Source organism: Canis aureus, chromosome 15 (genome assembly GCF_053574225.1).
Source record: "Canis aureus isolate CA01 chromosome 15, VMU_Caureus_v.1.0, whole genome shotgun sequence".
Classification (NCBI taxonomy): domain Eukaryota; kingdom Metazoa; phylum Chordata; class Mammalia; order Carnivora; family Canidae; genus Canis; species Canis aureus.
This window is the reverse complement of record NC_135625.1, coordinates 10,280,899-10,301,645: the sequence shown is the minus strand read 5'-3', so window position 1 is coordinate 10,301,645 and position 20,747 is coordinate 10,280,899. Positions and strand designations below refer to the sequence as shown.

The 20,747-nt window shown below is 49.2% G+C and overlaps 1 protein-coding gene across 1 annotated transcript; it reads left to right on the top strand.

Moving 5' to 3' along the window:
- The first annotated feature begins 10,607 nt into the window (after window positions 1-10,607).
- On the top strand, window positions 10,608-12,215 carry LOC144284132 (ubiquitin carboxyl-terminal hydrolase 17-like protein 6). Its single transcript, XM_077848477.1, has one exon. It carries the CDS (start codon window positions 10,608-10,610, stop codon window positions 12,213-12,215), a length of 1,608 nt encoding a protein of 535 aa, XP_077704603.1.
- The last annotated feature ends 8,532 nt before the right edge of the window (window positions 12,216-20,747 follow it).

Here is a 20,747-nt window from a genome sequence, read left to right as displayed (position 1 = left end):
GGCCCGGGTGTCGGGGGGCCCAGCCCCTGCACTCACCCTGAGCCCGCGCTGGCCTCTGGTAGCTGCGCAGGGCACCTCCCTGCTCCTGGAGGCGTTGGGGCAGACGACCCCTTCCTCCCGCTCGCGCCCCACATCCCGGGTAGAGCTCTGTGGAGACAGTGCCCGGCAGCCAGGCAGGAGGCCTCAGCGCCTGGTCTGGCCCCCTCGGCTGGGCCGCACCCCCAGCTGCCTCCACCCAGACACCCCACAGTGCAGGCGGCACCCACCGCCCCCGGGGACAGCAAAGGGATGCGGATGCAGGGCCTCGGGGTGATTCCGGGGCGGGTAGAGGACCTCAGGAACCCTGTTTCCCCCCTGCCCACCTTGACATCAGGGTGACCCTGAAGGGATCCCCGGGGAATGTGCCGCCCTGCAGTGTCCCCCAGCCTGCATGGGACCTGCCCACACATCCCTGGTTCCCTGAAACTGAGGAGGAGGGGATGAGGCTCCCAGGATGGTGGCACCGGGGGCCTGGCCTGGCCTGCGCTGTGTTACCTGACGGCGCCTCCTGATCATCGCCCTGACGCCTTGGTATCTATGCTGGAGCCAATGCCTACAGCATTGGAACAAGCCGCACCCCTGGGGTTCCTGGGAGCCAGAGCCTCCAGAGGTGGGCCGGCAGCAAGAGAGCATCCTCCAGTAGCAGATGTCTCCAGCCAAGTGAGCCTGAGCTGGGGCTGCACTGGATGCAGGTGCCTGGTTTGGGGGGTTCCAAGTTCTGTTGGGCTCTGTGACACGGAAGTGAACTCACTTCCTGGGACCCCCGCCCTGACCCACTCCTGGAGGAAGCTGCAGGGGCAGTGCTCGTGCTGCCAACGGTTCCCCCCTCCCTGCAGGCAATGGCCTGTGCACACAGGGACACGACTGCAGCCCTGTCCACAGGCCCCAGGGAAGGACTGTGTGCAACCAGGACCCCAGCCTGGACACACGCCTGGGTTCAGACACGACTGTCCAGTCTTCCCCACTTTGACCCCAGAGAAGCCGTTGTACCTGTCGGGGATGGTCAGCGTCTGGCCTGTGGGACAGGGAGTATCCTAGCGGGTGCTTCCCCCAGACGTCCCCATGCCACTGTGGCCTCATATCTATGACCTTGGAGGCGGGTGTCACCTGCAGGACATACCTCCACCCACACATTCTTCCTTCATGTGTACATGCGTCCAGGTCCAAGAGGTCCTGTGTGCACACATGTGGGCACTGGTACCCTCATTCTGGAGGTCCAGAAGATGACAGTCCCCCCGGGCAGGGATGGGCAACAGCTTCCCAGGATCCTAGGCTCCTGAATCCAAGGTAAACCCTGCAGAAGGTTTCGTCTGGACTCCTGTTGTGATTCTGAGTCTGGGATTATGGATTTGCTCCCGAATGGGACCCTCAGTGCCCTGTGACCCTGGGTCAGGTGTTCAAAACTGCAGCTATTTCAGAAAACCGAACTTTTCCTCACCCTTCAATTCATGAGTTACACATCCAAGAAGACTGACTCCACACACATTTTTCCAAATTAAATGATATCTATGTTGACACGCATGTTCACTATCTCATGTGCTATTTAGAAGAGTCCAGAAGGGGGTGGTTGTCCTATGCCTTCTGGAATGCTTGCTTTCACAGAACTGAAGCTCCAGTGCAGCTTGTGTGTGCTGACTGTGTCACAGCGATGGGGAAGGCTATGGGCCATGGGGCAAGCGATCGGGAGGACAAAGGATCAGGCTCTGGGCCAGGCCACATGCAGACATGTTCATGACCAGGTTAATGGAGGACATTGTGGTGTTTGTCCAAACGGGGGCTCCTTTGTTTCCTTTTTCTCTTCTCTTGGACATGGAGCTATTCACCAGGAAGCAGCAGCCTTGCAGGCAGGACTTTCTAGGAGAGAGAGGAGTCAACATGCCTGTGCCAATGTCATTTTTGCTGGATTTATTCACAGGCTAAGTCATTTGAAAACACAAGACAGTTATGTTTAAAAACTACCATGTACTGGGCCAAGACAGTCCTGCCTTTGTAGTTTCTGTGAAATCAGGTGCAGAGCGGCAGGAAAGTCATCTCATCTCCTATTATGTGAAAGTCAATATGTGCATTGTGAGGAATGAGAAATTTCTAGGTGTAGGATGGAGAGATGATGGAGGAGAGATGGATGACAGGGAGGCTCTTCAGCGATAGATGGACACACCCTCGATGGAGAAATAGATATGGAGTAACATTGCTCTTGAGAGCTACTCCTCAGCCCTCCTTCCCTGCTTGGAAGGTCCTGGCCAGGGGTGAAGCAGGAGGACCCATTACTCGCAGGGCAATATTATCAGAAACTTCCTGGCACTTACAGGGTCTCAACCTGATCTACTCTTTTCCAAACCAATATTGACCTCCCAGTAGGGCCCCCAGGCTTCTAATGAAAGCCATGGTTTCCCCAGGTGCAGAGGCTGCACAGGGGATGAGCAAGGACTGCGAAGCGTTGGAAGCACAGCACAGGAAGGATTTTTCACCTTTCCTCAGCAGGCAGTGTCCAGCTGTGGCAACATTAGAGTTGCAAGGTGGGAACCACGTCCCCAGACCTTCTGTCAATACTCATCGTGCCTCTGCAGCTCTAGCAAATGCACACGCTGCAGCCCAAAGTGTGGAGCTGCACACCTGCCAGCCTGAGCAGCTGCACAAAGTGGGGTCCTTTGGAAGCCTAGGAACAACTTGGGCTGGCCAGCGTCGCCCTCTGCTGGTCTGAGCTCACGGTGCAAGGCTCCTGTTGTGACCTCCCCTATGGAATGGGAATAGGTGGGTGGACTTGCTCAGGTGTGGGTAGCACAGGTGGGAGAAGGTCATCCAGGAGGTGCTGGCCACAGCGTGCAGGGAGCTGAATGGATGATTATAGGGGATTTCATAATGTGAGCGTGTGTGTGTGTGTGTGTGTGTGTGTGTGTGTGTGTGTCTGAATGCAGATGTTAATCCAGCAGAGGTTTGGATACCGAAATTTGCACAGATTGACTTGCATATGTGGATTTTTCTGTGGCTTTTTCCTTCATCATTCATGTGTCCTGCCCTATTGCCATTTCACTTAAGATTCCTGTCAGCTCAGAACAAATCAAATAAAAGACACTTCATTGGTTGTAGTCATTCAAAATCTAACTCCACTTTGTGAATTTAAACCCTTTAATTCCAAAAATACTTGTCAGTCTTCATTCATCTAGAATTCCTGGATCCAGGGCTGTAGAGGATGGTTGGTTTTCCAAAGCAGCTCCAGCCAGAATGACTGACACAGGATTTCAGGGCACAGAGGGAACTATTTAGGAGGAGATCCACAGCCCAGGCTCAGAGTCACAACTCGACTTAGACATGATTGTTGTCGGAGAGAGAAAATTTCAGGAAGAGTGACAGGTCACTCATCACTAGAATTTTCAGGGCAGTTGGGGCTTTGGAGGACAGGGGTGTGGGATGGGCAAGGTCTGCTCTTCCTCCAGGTAGACCCTCTTTCCTGAAACAAACCACCAACACACGCAGATACTCAAAGAATACACACATCCATACATAAAGGAATGATTATAAATGCTGTCTTAGAAAGTCAAATGGTATTCCACCTGTTTTCATACCTCATTAGATCTCGTTCCAATGTATTTTAACTTTTTGAGGCAACTGACACATATTTATTTTACGTTGTAAAAGAGAAGAGGATACTTTCTCTACATGTGTGTGGATTCCTCAGGATAGGCAAACCACCAGCTATGCCTGAGCATCCTTTATTAAATAAGCAAAGGTAGAGTCATCAGATCCTGCTACATCAGTTAAACAACATTTGAGCAAGAAGCGTATTCTACATCCAATTTGAAAATTCCCAAATAGGATTCGGTGCATTTGACAGAAATTAGGAGGACAGTGGGCGTTCCAGCTTCCCATAAATGCGTCCGTATCTACTGTTGGATTTGAACTAAGGTATTGTCATCCTCTAACCCTGTTCCTATGCACATCATAAACTCAAAATTGATTCATCACAATACTTGTATTTTCATAATTACTTACTGAATATATTAGGCATTGTGTATGTACCAACTCCCCGAGGAACCTGAGATAATTGATTATTCTTATCGCAAGAATAAATATATTTAAAAATTCAGTGAGGTCAACTGTGTAAAACACTGGCAAATACAAATTCAATGAAATAAGATAGTGAAGGGGCAAGATTGTCGAAAACTGGGGACCTCCGCTCAGCTGGATCCTTGATGGTAGGTAGATGCTATCCGATCATTGTGAAGAGCTAGGAATCCCACCTGACGTTTAATAAAAGAATTGCTGGAGCAATTCAGTAGAAAAGCGACCACCCTCTGCAAGGTGGGAGATGCGAGACGTGAATCCAAAGTGATATATCAGAAGGTGAATGGCAGGGCGGGCAGTTTACACACCCCAGAATCGGGAAAGGGAAGGGCCACAGAGCCCACATTGCAATCTGCCTTGGCAATCTGATCCGGTGAGACACAACCTTGCCTGAAATGAGCTCAGGTGGTGAAATGGGCAGACACTACTTTGGACACAGTGTCTCAGAATTCTGAGTCCCAAAAAGAATGGGGGTGCCCACGGGGGTGGAGTTCCCAAGCCTTGGGGTGTGGACACTGGTCATGGCCAACAAGAGTGCGAGGGAATCTCAGCTCAGTTGGCCCTAAAACTGGAACCACTTTGCCTAATCGGCTGACCACTCTCCACATGGGAATCCTGCAAAGGACAGGGAAGTGGGGACCCTGCCCCTTCCCCTGGGATAGGCAGAGAGTGTAGGTGCTCCACCGGGGGACAGCTCTCAGTGCAGAGACCCTGGAAGGAACAGTAACAGGGCAACCCTCTCTCTTCTCCTGGCAGACTGGTCTGGGCGCCCACCACAGGCGTCTGCAGCATCTGGCACACCCCAGTGACTCCTGCTTGGCCCTGAGTGCTTACTGAAGAGCGGGACCCTGATCTTTCTTCTCTGAGGCTGGAGATCAGATTCCAGCCATTTCGTGTTGGTCTCCTAAAGAGGCACAGAGGGCTTTCAAGGAACAAAGCCACACAGGAAAACCAGAAAGAGCTCACAGTGAGCCCAGCCCCGAGGCAAGGGGACGTGTAAGCCGGACCAGGAACAGACCCTGAGCATCAGTGCAGCAGGCCCCTCCCCCGGGAGATCAGCTCCCAAGATGTCATGAACACCATGTGTATGGACATCAAAGGGCTGCGTATTCCAGGTGTGGGACAACACAGTATAGAGAATGTGACTGTTCATCTAATGATTCCTATATCTGCAGTTTAAACTTCTATGATGCTTTTTTGTCTTTTTCCCCTTTTCCACTGGTTTCATGTTTTCTCAACTCTTCGATTTTAAGACATTTGGTAACTTCAATTTTTTACACTCATATTTTATAGATACATTCTTTATGTTTGGCTTCTTGTCACTGGAATGAATTTTATTGTTCTCCATATACAAGTTTTGCTTCTTGACAATTTGAGATTTAGTGTCTCAGGCTCATGGTATATCCATAACCTATGCCAGCTTGTCCAGATAACTCTGTCTTCCTCCAAATCTGGATGAGACTGGATTTTCCATTGGGAAGATAGATTTGGTCTGCTTTGCTTTGGTTTGGTGTTTTGATGGCAGGGAAGCAAAAGACACGTGAAGTGACTAGAGGGGAGAGCACAGGCCTGCCCAGGACTTCTTCTGCTAGTCTTTCTCCCTGGTCTCCCTGGGCACATGGACCAAATTCCCTCCAAGCACATGAAGTACCAGTTCTACTGGAGAGCCCAGCCTGAAGGCCCTTTGCTCAAGCCTACCTGCCTCCTCACCCCTGTGCCCTATATACCTGCAGGTCCAAGAATCCTTAGGCTACTTCACTATCTCCAATCCCGACATTCCCTGTGAGGATCGGCCTTCCTACCCTTGGACCTCTGGGATCCTCATATTTCTGTTGTGGCATGCATCCTGGCATGGATGGCATGCATTTCTGTTGTGGCATGTTGTGGGCATGAGTGCCCAGGAAGCTGCATTTTCCTCAGAAGCCATGAGGTAGCAATAGGGCAGCTTTCATGGAATGAGACAGGGGACTGAGGCTCCAGGGATCAGACTCTGACCCGGGTCACATAATGATTGCATGAATGGGAGGTACTTAGGGCTTGAGGGTGGGAGAAGGATCCCACACCATGGCTTCTCTACTGCCCTCTGAATTTAAAAACCTAGTGTGCACATAGAGGAGCTCCTCTACCCTCCATATGCACAGAGAGAGGGAACACCCTTGAACAGGAGCTCTGGAGTGAGGAAAGAGCAGTTAGTTGTTTTTCCTAAAAAAGAAATCCTCATGACACAACCATGGATGTGCTTTGGTTTGGTTTCGTTTGGGTTGGTTTGGTTTTGCTGAGTTTCATTTGGTTTGGTATCACATGGTGTTGTATTGTTTCCATTGGCCCACTTCAGAGATATGCCTGAGAACGAGGGACAGAGAGAGAAAGAGAGACAGTCAGAGGGAAGTACCCAGTCCTGGGTCTCGTGCTATTTGGACCATTACATGCCCACTAGTCAAACATTGCCTTGTTAGGAAATCATCTGGAGGGAGATGAATCTCCATGCTCAGGCCTCTGAAAGGAGGCATCATGATCCAACATTGAAGTGGGTTTCAGGATATATAAAGAATGAAACCGTCAACTCATCCCATTACAGACCACGTGTGACCGAGGCCCCATGCGGAGCACATGGCACCCACACTGGATGCTCAGGGATCCACGTTGCCTGGGTAGTACTTCATGCAGAACACTGGGTGTGCAGGAGACCCTCAATGTCTACGTATCCCCTGAACCTATCAAGCTGCTGTTTCCTCTCAAGTAATTATGGCTGGAGGAATTAACATAACTATGGAGAGGTTCAGAAATGCTGAGCAATAAAAACCCCATAAAACAAGATCAAAAGAATGACATGCACACTATTCATTTGTGCTAATATTTTATTAACAGAAAAACACTACACACAATTCTAAATTAACACTAAAGAATAAACGTACTGCCTGGGTTAAATATCGACAATCACAGTTTCGGCAAAGCTACCACCACTGAGTCAAGAAAAGCTCATCTCAGGAGAAAACACAATGTCCATTTGCAGGGCCCACAGCGGCTGTTCAAAGCTGAAAACCCAAATGCAGACATGTGTACGCCAATGAGAGCTTAAAGTCTGAGTTTCTATTTCCATTGGAGTGACAAGTGCTCATTCGAAATTCCCTCCATTTCTAGGAGAATCTATTTGCTGAAGAGAAAATTGACATTCCAGAGGGAAGAGTAGCCTTCTCCACAGCACACGGATTTCCCTAAAGAAAAGTGCATTGTGTGCCTTTGGGGTTCAGTGTCTGTGCACAACCCCAGAGCATGAGAGGAAGCAGGCTGTGGACCCGAGAATTCCCATGCAAAGGAGCTGAGCAAGTGCTGATTCCCCACATGAGTCCAGGAGGGGCCACGTCCTCAGGTCCGCAGTCACCACTTAGGGTGCAGTGGGGTGGAGACAATGTCCGAGGCCAGGAGCTGGCTCATTCGCTCTCAGTGTCTTCTGAGGATGAGGACACCTGTAGGTCACCGTGGAGGACACTCCAGGGGCCACAGACACAGGCTCCAACCGACATGTGGGGGGCAGGAGGGCCCTGAGCAGGGCCTGGCTTCTCGGGAAGAAGGATGAAGGAGCTGCGAGGAACAGGGAGCTCCAGCACCTTCTGTTCAATCTGGTGAAGACCATTCTCAGGGGCTGAGTGGGGGCCCGCGCAGAGGGCGGCCGTGGGGGCTCAGTACACGGCTGCAGCATCTCCAGGTGAGGTGTGGCAGGTGTGGGCTGGGGGCCCTTTCTTGGCCGGAAGGCAGGTGTCTTCCTGGGCTGCAGGGGCCTGGCTGTGCATCCACAGGCACGTCTACTTCCTGGAGGACACAGACTCCCCGAAATCCCCACAGGGGCTTCCACAATGATCCCGGAGGTGTGCTGGCTGGGGCTCCATCACGGTTTCTTTCAGGAGTTCTGGGACCTGTCTAGGGGCATCTGGACACATTTCTTGCCTGGAGTCTGGAGGGGCATTTGGGAATTATTTGCCAATGCGTTGCTGACAGTGGGACGGGTGTTCTCCTCATGATACTTGGGTGGTGCCTGGGTGTGTCCCAGCCCATGGTCCTGGGAGCCAGCCTGGGGACCCTCGAGGGAGACTCTGCAGGGCCTCTTGGCTCTCTGCTGCACAACCAAGCTATCAGCCCTGACAAAGGGTTGGCGACCCGGCTGAGGGGTGTCAGCAATCGGCACATCCTGGGCACCAGGAGGTCCACCAAGTGGGCTGTGGCTAACTTGAGGGCTTCTAAGACGAGAGGTGGAATGGGACCGGAGTCTTATGTCAGGGGGCTGAGTACATGGTTCCATGGGCAGGGCAGGGTCAGGGATAGAAGGCCTCCTGGTGGTGTAGACGAGCATCAGCATGTGTGGACGCTGTGGGAAAAGAGAACACACGGGACTCCATGAGTTTGGCCCCGGCACCAAAGCAAAATGAACACTTAGGAAAGAAAGAAAGAAACCAACAAATGCCCACGACCTTAGTAACCACCCCCTCCCCCGGAACAGGGAAAGAAAGAGTTGGGATCTGTTGACCTAGGAGTAGGGAATCTGGCTCCAGGACTCATCCAAACAAGGCCTGACAGGATGCTGTTGATGCCCTTGAGACATGGGGGGGACACGCAAAGTCCTGCCTCACAGCGATGCTTCCTCCATTGGACCAGCGCTTCCATCCTCTCTGCTCATGAGGCGATAGGAGTCCTGCAGCTGGAGAGTCATGGTGGGAGCTCCTGAGTGGGGATGGGCAGTGTGGGATGATGTGTCACAAAGGACAGCGGCCTGTTCTTCTCTGAGGTTGGTATGTGCTCCAGGAGTGCCCGCCAATGACCTTCACACGTCAAACAGCCAGTGTTCGCACAAATACCAGGCATAAGGCAACATCATGGGCACCAAGGGAAAAAAGTGTGCAAATCCACGCTGCTCAACTGCCACTGGTCAGAGAGGAAGTGGAGCCCCGCCTCCCCCAGGAGGCCCATGGAGCCCAGCGAGTCCAGAAGGGCACAGCCCGGGACGCAGCGCACACTCACCCTCACATAGTCACAAGATTCCGTGTCTTCCTTCCAGGTGCGCTTCTGCCCCTCCTGGGGTCACCTGGGGAACCTGTGGAGCAGGCCTTTCCTCTGCTCGGCTTCTTGCCTGCACCCGATATCAAGGCATGGAAAGGAGAAGGAACTCCATTCCCTGGCTTCCAGCCGGACACCTGCTCGGGGCTTGGGCCAACCTGGTCCTTTCCCTCCGCAGCCACTCTACACCCACCTCTGCCCCTCATCCTAACTATCGGGAGCTGAACAGGTCGTCCAGGCAGTTTCTTACATTCAGAATCTGAAAGGGTCTGCCTTGGCATGTGCCAAGCTCCATACATTCACTGGTGCAGGGACACTGCTCCAGCCGCAAACCCCACACCAAATCAGCAGGGACAGCTCCATCACCCAAATGTGGACCCTGTTAGTCTGGGAGCTCCTCTGCCTGCCTCGCCCAGCCTGGCTCTGCCCGCAGCCGCCCTGCACACTGTGCATGAACACGTACACGGGGTCTGTCATATAGCCTTGGTGTTCGGGTCACCAGCCCCATTCCTCACCTTCGTCTCCCTGCCTTCTCCCTCTCAGCCTGGTTCAACAGCCCAGCCTGGTGCCGCTGGTCCTGCTGACTCCCCGGCTCCAAATTCTCCTTCAGCCTCCTGGAGCCCAAGGCCAGGGGAAGGAGGGTTGCGTCCCAGTGTGTTACGGGGCATCTGGTGCTTGATGCTTTGTGTCCAAGGTCCCGCGGTCTTGGACAGGTAAAATGAGGCATATAAACACTGGATTTAAGATATACACTCTTGTAGGAAAGGGAGTTTCAAAGGAATGTTTCCCAAAAGAATGTTTCCCAGTGAGAGAATTCCTGTTGTGGTGGACCTGGGTCACACCAAGGCAGAAACTGGTATTCATCAAAACATTCACAATCTTTGTAGACTGGAATATAGTCCAGAGAGATGGAAGTGTAGAAGCCAAGCAATGGATGCCATATTCCCAAATAATTGGTTTCAGCTACAAACATTCTGCTGGTGAGGAGAACGAGTTCCTATGTGATACCTGAGCTCCTTTGGGAAAGTGATCTTCCCTGTCCTAGAGCACTAACGTCTAACAGTCCTTGGCTCGCTTGGGGTTACTCAAAGGAAAGGACATTCAAAAAGGTTTCCTCTGAACATAGAAACTCTGAACAAATTCTGTTGAGAAAGGTGCAGGGACAGTTAAGGAGGTTGAGAATAATCTGAAAGTTGCCTGTTGTGGGAGGCAAGAATGGGAGCTGGGCTGACCTGAATGGTTTCCGTCAGGGAGGGACCACACCCAAATCCTGTAATCCAATCTAGCAATTAGAGTGGATGAGAGGACTTTGTGCCTTATCCCAGGGCCCAAAAGCCATAAAAGGTGGAGGTGAGGTTCACTATCTGACATTTGGAAACTGGCACAGTGAGAGGAGCATCCCTTTGCGACCCGAAGCTCCTGGTTGAATGTATCTTGTGGACACTGTTTCTGCAGACATGGAGGCTGCCCACCTCCACCCCTCAGAGGAGCCTCAGTTCAGCGCCTCTCCCAAACCCCAGTCATGCTGGTCAAAGAGAGGCGGTGCTGAAGTCCACGGAGGACCCTCTGTGCCCGAGATAACATCCCCTGCATCAAAGACTCTCTCCTCCCCGACTGACCCGTTGGCTCCCGCATCAGCAGGGCTGCCTCCCACCAAGACGCCTCTGAGTTGGAAGAGCCTTTCCCAGGTGGGAGCCGGGCTTCAGAACATGGGCAACACTTGCTATGTGAATGCGACCCTACAGTGTCTGACCTACACAGAGCCCCTCGCCAGCTACATGCTGTCCCAGCAGCACGGGACCACCTGTAGGAGGCAGACATCCTGCATGCTGTGTACCCTGCAGGCTCACCTGACGCGGGTTCTCTGCCATCCTGGACGTGTGCTCCGGCCCCTGCCACTCCTGCTCACCGCCTTCCACAGACACAAGCAGGAAGATGCCCATGAGTATCTCATGTTCATTCTGGATGCAATGCAGCAAGCATGCTTGCCTGAGGACAAGCTCTCAGACCCTGAGTGTCCTCAGGACAGCACCCTCATCCAGCAACTCTTTGGGGGGTACTGGAGGTCTCAAATTCAGTGTCTCCACTGCCAAGGCACTTCGAGCACTCTGGAACCTTACCTGGACATCAGCCTGGACATCGGGGATGCTCACAGCATCAGCCAAGCTTTGGAGCAGTTGATAAAGCCCGAACTGCTGGAAGGTGAAAATGCCTACCATTGTAGTAAGTGTCTGGAGAAGGTGCCTGCGTCCAAGGTGTTGACTTTGCACACTTCCCCGAAGGTCCTCATCCTGGTCTTGAGACGATTCACAGACTTGACAGGCAACAAAATGACTAAGGAGGTGCAATATCCTGAGCGCCTTGACATGCAACACTGCCTGTCTGAGCAGAGGGCAGGACCCTTGGTTTATGTGCTCTATGCCGTGCTGGTGCACGCTGGGAGGAGTTGCCGCAGCGGACATTACTTCTGTTTCGTAAAGGCAGGAAATGGCCAGTGGTATAAAATGGATGATGCTAAGGTCAGCGCCTGTGATGTGACTTGCGCGCTGCGCCAACCTGCCTATGTCCTCTTTTATATGCAGAAGACTGATCTGGAGAGAGACCTTGGGAGGGAGTCAGTCGAGGAGGGAGGACTCGCATCTCCCGAGGCAGACCCCACGGTGGTGTGTGAGGCCTCAGGAGAGCCGGCAACAGATCCCTCCGTGAACCTTCCTGAGTTGGAGGAGTGTGGGGAAGAGACCTCAAGGCAACAAATGACATTAGACCAGTGGAGATGCCTCCAGGAACGCAATCGACCTAAGCTTGAACTCAATGTCAGGAGAAGAGAAATTGCTCTTCCTGCAAACGCAGTCATCCTTCACCACTCCAAATACAGACCTGAGATGCCGAAGAATCATCCTCAGCAGACCGTCGACGTGCTCACCACTGCAGCTGGGATGCTCCCACCTCAGGTGGCCGGGGACGTGGCCAAGGTCCCACGTGTGCCAGGGAGAGCCCGACCTACCAAGAGGATGAGCAAGAAGGGACAGAGGTCTGGGGAAGCAGTCCAGGGATGTGTCTCCTAACTTTGGTGCACATGGGCGCACACACCCACACACACAGCGTCACTCACTCCAAACCCGAACACAGACCCATACTGGAAATACTTTGTGTTGTGAGAAGTGTGTGTTCTGTATGTATGGAAGAACCATCTATCTCGTGTGTTCATGGGATATGGCCTTCAACTGAACCTAGAGGACACTGATATTTAAACCTGGGTCTTTATCATGATCTTATATTGGGATAGTGTGGATTTCATATGGGGTGTATCGAGGAACCTGCCTGTCCTTCAGCCTTGGGGAGAGTGGGGGCCACTTGCAGGTGAGAGGCAGTGAGCAGTCAGGGTTGAGAGTGGATATGATGCTGAGGACCTGGGGTTGAAGTATGTTTGACCCTCTCGTCATGGTCCTCACTTCCCAATGCTTTTCTTCTATTTATATTGAAAGAATATTTGTCTGAACACATGAGTATGTATTGGGTCTTGCTAGCGATGTGTCTTGGTCAATGCTTGGAAATTGTAAGAAGGAAATTAAGTGCTTACTTTTGGGACAATAACTGCATCCAGCCTGATATAACCATAGTGATTATATTATGTTCCCTTCACTCTCTCCCACATTAAGACTGAAGAGAAGCAAACTAACAAGGGCTCTTATTCCAAAAGGAAATGCCCAGCCTCCCACTGAATATAACTTTTTACAACTCTTGCTACCATCTGCTCTGTGGCACCTCCTGACCCAGAAGCAGTGGACTCTGGATTTCAGACCAGTTCAAATTCAAATTTGGACCTGGTTTGATACCTTGGAAATCAGTGCCAAGTTCATGAGTCTAGCAAAAGCGTTTTGAGGTCAGGTTATAGGTGTTCTGTGTTATCATTGCATTTCTTACAGAAGAGTTTGACAAGTTCATTGTAGAATGGAAATTATTACATGACCAGCAAACGCCTCTGAGTGTGACCGTAGATGTGCAGTTGTAACATCACATCATAATGTTATTTTCACTCTGTATTCAAACTTGGAAATACCACCCTTACTGGAGAGTAAGGGACGATAGGATCTGTGCAGAAGAAATCAAGCTTTTTTGTAGATTTTCATGTACCAAAGACAGATTAGAGATATAAAGTGTCAGGGTTTCTTTCATGTCTGGGAATTGTGTTTCTTTTGACCAATACAGTTTATTGTGTCGTAAAGAGTGAGGAAACCTGTGTGCATGTCTTGCCAAGAGTTCCCTAAGAGGACCTGCAGGTATCCCCATCCTCTGAAGACTGTCATAGGGAATGAGACAGCTCATGGACTCGGGGACTTGTCCTCCACAGCAGAGGACCCTGAGGAGGTGTCTGTTGGAATGAGGATATGTCTCCACCTGGACTGTTGTGGTGAACCAGCAATTCCTCCGCTGAACTGGATGGAAACGGTCAAGTCCACAACGTGCTGGGTGTCCTGCTTTTGTGCGCCTACACATACACTCCCCCCACTACACAGATGCTGCAGTTTTTCTTTAGGTAAATCTATAGGACTGTCAAAGCGTGCATCCAATCCGGAATGTCAAGTTTGTCTTAGTGAAATCCATTTTCTAACAAATGTAGGGAAATCATCCTGGCAATTTGTAACTTGGTTGTAAACAGAAATTAACAAGTTAATCTGAAATTGTTTTATAAATGTCTGAATTTCTGATTTAGAAAAAGATCCCATCCAGAGTTCTGCAAATTACACCATGTTTTCTCCTAGAAGACATTTTCTGTACTTGTTGATATTATTTCTCTGAAATTGTTATGCAGAATATTGCATCTGCTTTGTTTGTTTTTGCTCTAAAATGTTATTACGAAGTTGTGTGGTTTTTTATTCTTAATAAAAAATTCCCACATATGATTTGGTGTGCAGGCTTTTTCTCCCCAGTAGTTCAGAACCTTGAAACAGTTGTTTTATTTCCAGGCTGGCTCCTCACAGAGGCTTCTTTGCCTGCTTCCCCTGAGTGGAATTCCACAGCCACCTTTAGGTCACCTGCAGCTCAAATTCATATCCTCCCCCCATGGGAATTTCTCACTCCTACTCACTGGCTCAATATAGGGGAAGCGCCAGCAGCCATTTAAGAGGAAATGCAATGGGACATAGGGACATTATTCTTCAGGGTCTCTTCAATTATGAGAGCTCTGACCAGGAAGATGCTTGTATGAGAAATTAAGGGGGAGGGAGTAGATTGAACCAGAAGCACACCATCTCTGTCCAAGGCTAGCAGAGACCCCGAGGAGGGATGATGGGAGATGGTTGGATAGCACACTGTGGGGACGGTGGAGGCTGGACAGTCAGCATATGGATTCTCTGGTTAGGTGTCTGGACTTCAATGCTCATCCTGTCCAGGTATCCATTAGTCACTCAAGGGGTGTCTCTCTATATCAAGATCTATTAGTCATGAGGACAGACCAAAGAATCTGCAGAGCCTCCCACAGAACAGATTCACGAGTTCTTTTTTTTAAAAGATTTATTTATTTATTAATTAATTACTTCATTCATTCATTTATGATAGACAGAGAGGGGGGCAGAGACACTGGAGGAGGGAGAAGCAGGCTCCATGCCCGGAGCCTGATGTGGGACTCGATCCCGGGATTCCAGGATCATGCCCTGGGCCAAAGGCAGGCGCCAAACCGCTGAGCCACCCAGGGATCCCCAGATTCATGAGTTATTTCCTGGGAAACCAGAATTGCCAATCCTGGATGGAGTTCTAGTTGGACCTCATACCTGTTTCCAGGAAACAATGTGTTGAGTCCTGGCTCCATCAACCTGTGGCAAGATGTCAGGCTGGAATTGTGTTCACAATAGAAATCTGGGCTGAAACTAGGTTTTGGGGACGGCCCCAAGGCTAGATTCCATGGCAGGATATGGAGGTTTAATCTGGGAGGCCACATCCAATGAATGATCTGTGAGCTTGACAAGGAGGGTAGGTTCCTGGCCATGGTGGGTGAATGTAAGCATAAGGATTCCCTGACTTCCCATCCTGAGCTTTTGTGTTGTCCTGGAGGAGAAAACAAAGTCAGGACTTTTCACAGGAGATATCCTAGGGCATGTGTCTCGTGGCAGGTTGGAGCGCAGGCAGGAGACAGGAAACAGCTTCTAGGGAGCTTGCCTCCTCCCGTGAGGTGTGCATCATCCCATTACCAGCTGCTCCAATAGAAGACACCACAGATGGACCACATCTTAGCTCTGCCTCTCCACTTCATAGAAATCAAGCACAGTAAAGGCATGGAGATGAGAACAATCCATTCCACAGTGATATTATTAAAAGTGCTCATTTTAATGGGAAAAGAACCCCACCACTGTGGTGATAAGGGGACATAAAATACATTAGCCTCCTGTTACCAGAGGGCGAGATGAGAAGGTTCCCAAACAGTGTTTTAGTTTCTTTAGAAGAAGCCATTGCATTCACTCTTCTGGCAGTGGACCGAGCTAATCCTGTCTTCAGAGTGTAGGGATAGAGGAACATTCCTCAGCATCTTAAAAGCCATCTAGGGAAACCCCTCAGCAAACATCATTCTCAATGGGGAAACACAGGGAGCCTTTCCCCTAAGATCAGGAACAAGGCAGGGATGGCCACTCTCACCCCTGCTATTCAACATAAGATACCTAGGAATCAACCTACCCAAAGAGGTAAAGGATCCTAACCCTAAAAACTACAGAACACTTTTAAGGAAATGGAGGGAGACACAAAGAGATGGAAAAATATTCCAAGCTCAAGGATTGGAAGAAGTAATATTATGAAAATGTCAAGGGTACCCAGGGCGATTCACACATTTAATGCAATCCCTATCAAAACACTGAGGACTTTCTTTAGAGATTTGGAACAAATGATCTTAAGATTTGTGTGGAAATAGAAAAGACCCTGAATAGCCAGGAGAATATTAAAAAGAAAACCATAGCTGTCTTTAAAATTTTTAGTGATACTGTGTGTGATACACGATTTGGAATATATATGGAATCAATACATTTTGTTGCATTAGGGATTTTTCCATTTGGAGACATCTCAGTAAATCAGTTCCACGTGGTGGCTCTAGCATGTTGGGGCTCACATGCCAGCGATCACACAGAAGCAAAGAATTGAAGGACACATGGAACCTGAAGACTCCATAAGCAAGGAAGGGAACTCGGGGAGAGAATGGAATTTGAAGAAATCCCTCACGGAGGAAGAGCATGGAGTGAAGACACTCTGGGTGCACAGACGGGAGACGGTGGTGGATAAGGAAGAGCCCCGCTGTCAGGAGGGAATCCGATGCTGCCAATTCCTTCCAATGTGGCTGCTTTTGCCCTTGGAGTGTCCTAGATAATGTCTGGTTGAGGGCCTTGCTGTCTCATGCTTCTTACCTGGAAATGAAAAATAACGCCAGACATGTGGGTCTCAGGAATGTGGGAGGGAGCCCCGAATCCAGCAGCACGGCCACTGGGGAGTCTCCTTGAGAATCTCTCTCCCTCTCTTTGTCGGGCCCCCTCTCTCCCGCTACTCTGTGGTCTCTCTCTGGTCTCTCCCTGTCTCAAACAAATAAACAAATCTTAAACAGAAACAAACAATGAAACGTGTTCATGTCTTGGCATCTATGTCCCCACATCCAAGTCGATTAGATCCAGGGAGCCCGGTGTTACTCAGTATTTCAGGGTGTGGGAAGCACTGAGTCCTTTGCACTTTGCTACACTGACCTCCTCTCTCGTGTCCGATCCACCTCCCAACTCAGAGACATTTTCAAGATTTTTCCAACAATGTGGTTTGGTTTTGGGGTCTGCCGTGCACAGTCTGGATCCCTGCTCAGTGAGAGGCTCCATCTCACTCTCCAACTGGCACAGATCTATCCGTTTAGCTCTCTATCTCAATCTGTCTGATGAATCAATAAAGATTTTAAAAACCCTGATATTTTCTCTACTAAATTCAAACTGTTACATTATTTTTCTAATAACTCTGATTCGTGAATGTTATAATTCATTCTGAAAGGAAATAATGGAAACATTAAATGCATGTATATGTGACCAAAGTTTAAAACAACCTGAGAACGGCCGCCCAAATCATAGGAATCAGCATAATCACACATTAATTACCTTTCAACAATGCATTAGTCAATCTTGCCCCAAAGAAATATAATTGTTACATAGCACCCATTAGTTAACCTCAAAACCCACATTCATTCAGTGGAGAATGTCTTTCTGAGGTGTCACCCAAGGACCAAAATTGGAGTGGAAGTGATTTGAAATCCTGTTTCACCTCTTCTTTGTCAGGAGATTGTCACACAGATGGATGACAGTAAAGTGTCTGGACAGGTTAGAGTTGCTGGGATATGGAGTAATTCCCTGTGGGAGATGGGTCCTTGCCAGGCACCTGCTCTTCAGTCAAAGGTGGGGGTAGATTGTGAAGGGGCTGTGATTCAACCAGCATGATATAATCAGGTAGGATGCATTTAACTCCTGAAATATAAGCATTTCATTGCCTCTTTGCATTTCCAAATATTATCAAACGCCGGGTTTATGGGTTGACTTCTCAATATATATTTTGTGTCCATAGTTTCCTGAAAAGAAGTCTGTCGCCATACAAGGCTGCAGGTCATCGACTTACACGGTAGTTTGTCATTTCTTTGTGTAGGTGCCCTGGGTTTTCAAATCGGTGCTGGTTGTATATGACCAAACACATTGCTGCCAACACTCCACCCACCCTGGTTTGGACAAATGGTCTTTCAATATAAAGAGAAGATAAGCAATGGGATGAGGGATGCATGAGGACACGGTCAGACATGCTCACACTGACCCCAGGTCCCCAGCATCGTTTCCACACTCAAAGCTTCAAAGCTGCCTCTCACTGCTTCTAATCCTTTCACCTTCTAGTGGCCCCATTTTTCCCCAAGGCTGAAGGAGGGGCTGATTCACCCAATGTACATCCAACTGTGCTAAATACATCTATTACTAATATCCATAACCTATACCAGTTTGTTCAGATAAATCTGACGTCTTCCATATCTGGATGAGAGTGGATTTTGCTTTGGGAAGATAGGTTTGGCCCTGTTTGGTTGGGTTTGCTTTGGTTTGGTTTGGTTTTTGGATGGCAGGGAAGCAAAAGACATGTCAGGTGACTAGAGGGGAGAGCACAGGTCTGCTCAGACCTTCTTCTGCTAGCCTTTCTCCCTGGTCTCTCTGTGCACATGGACAGAATCCAGTCAATTGCACATGAAGTCCCAATTCTGCTAGAGAGCCCAGCATTAAGGCCCTTTGCTCAAGCCTGCCTGCCTCCACACCCTTGTGCCCTATATTCCTGCAAGTCCAAGAATACTTAGACTACTTTGCTAGTTCCAATCCCAACATTCCCCGTGATGATAGGCCTTCCCACTCTTGGACCTCTGGGATCTTCATAGGCTTCCAGAAAGTAGGGAACATTTCTATTACTGCACACATCCCATGAGTGCCCAAGAAGCTGCATTTTCCTCAGAAGCCATGAGATAGCAATAGGGCGGCATTCATGGGATGAGACAGGGGCTTGAGGTTCAAGGGGCCATACTCTGACCTGGGTCACATAATGATTGCATGAATGGGAGTTAATACCTAATGGTATTAAAAATGGGGTCAGGGTTTGAGGTTATTCAAGATGTTATATCCATTTTCTCAACTAACTTTCAGTTAAAAACTGAAATATCATAAAGAGCAAGATCTTCCAATCGGCTATAATCGCTTGATTGGATTAAGGGATTTGGGTATGGTCTCTTTCTCATAGGGACCGTTCAGGCCAGTCCAGGTCCTAATCCTGACTCTCTCATCAGACAACACCTTCAGGTCTTTCTCAACCTCCCTAACTGCCCCTGCTCCTTTCTGAACAGAATTTGATCAGTTTCTATGTTCAATGGATATCTCTATGAATGTCCTTTTTCTTCCTCAGTAACCTCAAGCGAGCCAAGGAGTGTTAGACGTCAGTGCTCTAAGACAGGGAAGATCACTCTCCCAAAGGAGCGCAGGTATCACATAGGAACTCGTTCTCCTCACCAGCCAGAATGTTTGTAGCTGTAACCAATCATTTGGGAATATGGCATCCATTGCTTGGCTTCTACACTTCTATCTCTCTGGACTATGATCCCAATCTACAAAGATTGTGAAGGTTTTGATGAATACCAGTTTCTGCCTAGGTGTGGCCCGGGTCCACCACAAGAGAAATTCTCTGGCTGGTTTAATGATTTTGGGAAACATTCCTTTGAAACTCCCTTTCCTACAAGAGTCTCTATCCTCAATCCAGTGTTTATCTGCCTCATTTTAACTGTTCCTCAGGGAATTCCACCCGATTATCCTTTATATTCTCTTGATTCAGTTGGAATATGTTGTAGGCTTATGCCTTTTTCCACATTGTGGGCTTGGCAGGTGTAGATGCAGGTAGGAGGGCACTGGGTTATCCTGTGGTTTGAAAGTGTCGTTATGGCTTCTTCCGCCTACAGAATTGCTAGTGTCTGCTGAAACATTTTTGAGTCGACACGACAATTCATTCCTACTTGTGACCATGATCCTTTGCATTGGAAAAGGAGGCATCTTTGTGCAGGTTAGAATAGTGAAGAATAATGAAGTTTAGGAAATCGTATAAGTCTTAGGAAAGGTGGAAACCTAAGTCTATGTGTCTTCTTTACTGACCAGAGGCCAAGAGAAACAGGAACATTTTGCCAGGCCTTGGTCAGTGACTGGGCTTCACAAGCCCTGGGGTCCTGCTGAATTCTTGATGTTCACTTGTCGTCCCTGGACACTTAGAAAATAAAAGTGTCATCGCTGAAGCCACCATGTTTTCGGGTGTTTATTCTGTACCCATGGAGTCCAATTAAAAAACATGTTTAGGATGCTCTATATGATATCTCTGTTTTTAACTGAAAGTTTTAATTGATAAAATGAATATTACATCATGATTATCCTCAAACTTTGACCCCATTTTTATTACCATTAGGTCTAAATTCAGCAGAAGTGTTGGTAAAATATCAATAGTTCAGAAACATGAGTCTGACGTTAATTCCCACGCTAAAATGTACCAATATAATTTCACTTGCAGAAATTCCAATCTCCACCAAATCCACATGGACTCACACCTCCATTCACAGAGACACACACACACAGGCACACACACGGAGTCATAGAAATCGCTCTCATGAGGGCATCATTAGCCTGTTGAAGCTGCTGAGTGGCTCAATCCCTGCAGCACCTAAGAGGATTAGGTGGATGTCTTTCAATTGGATGAAACGTGACGTGACTTTGGGGCAGTATAAAAGTCCGGGAGCAAAGGAAGTGGCCATTCCTGACCATCCCTCTCTCCCATGGGACACACAGTCTCCTGCAGTGGAGTCTGTCCAGGACCTTTCTCAGCCTCTCCTGAAGGGCATGAGTACCACAACTGCACTTCAGGTGAGTTTTCGGGCCACTGGTCTGACCTTCACTGTCCGAGCAATGGGACAGTGAGGAAATGATGGAGGGATTGGCCCTTCCTCCACGGGTTAAGGACTGTTTCTGGTCTAACATGTTCTGAGAACAGAGACTGAGCCAAGGCATGGCTATGAATGCCCTGGACACCCAGAGGTT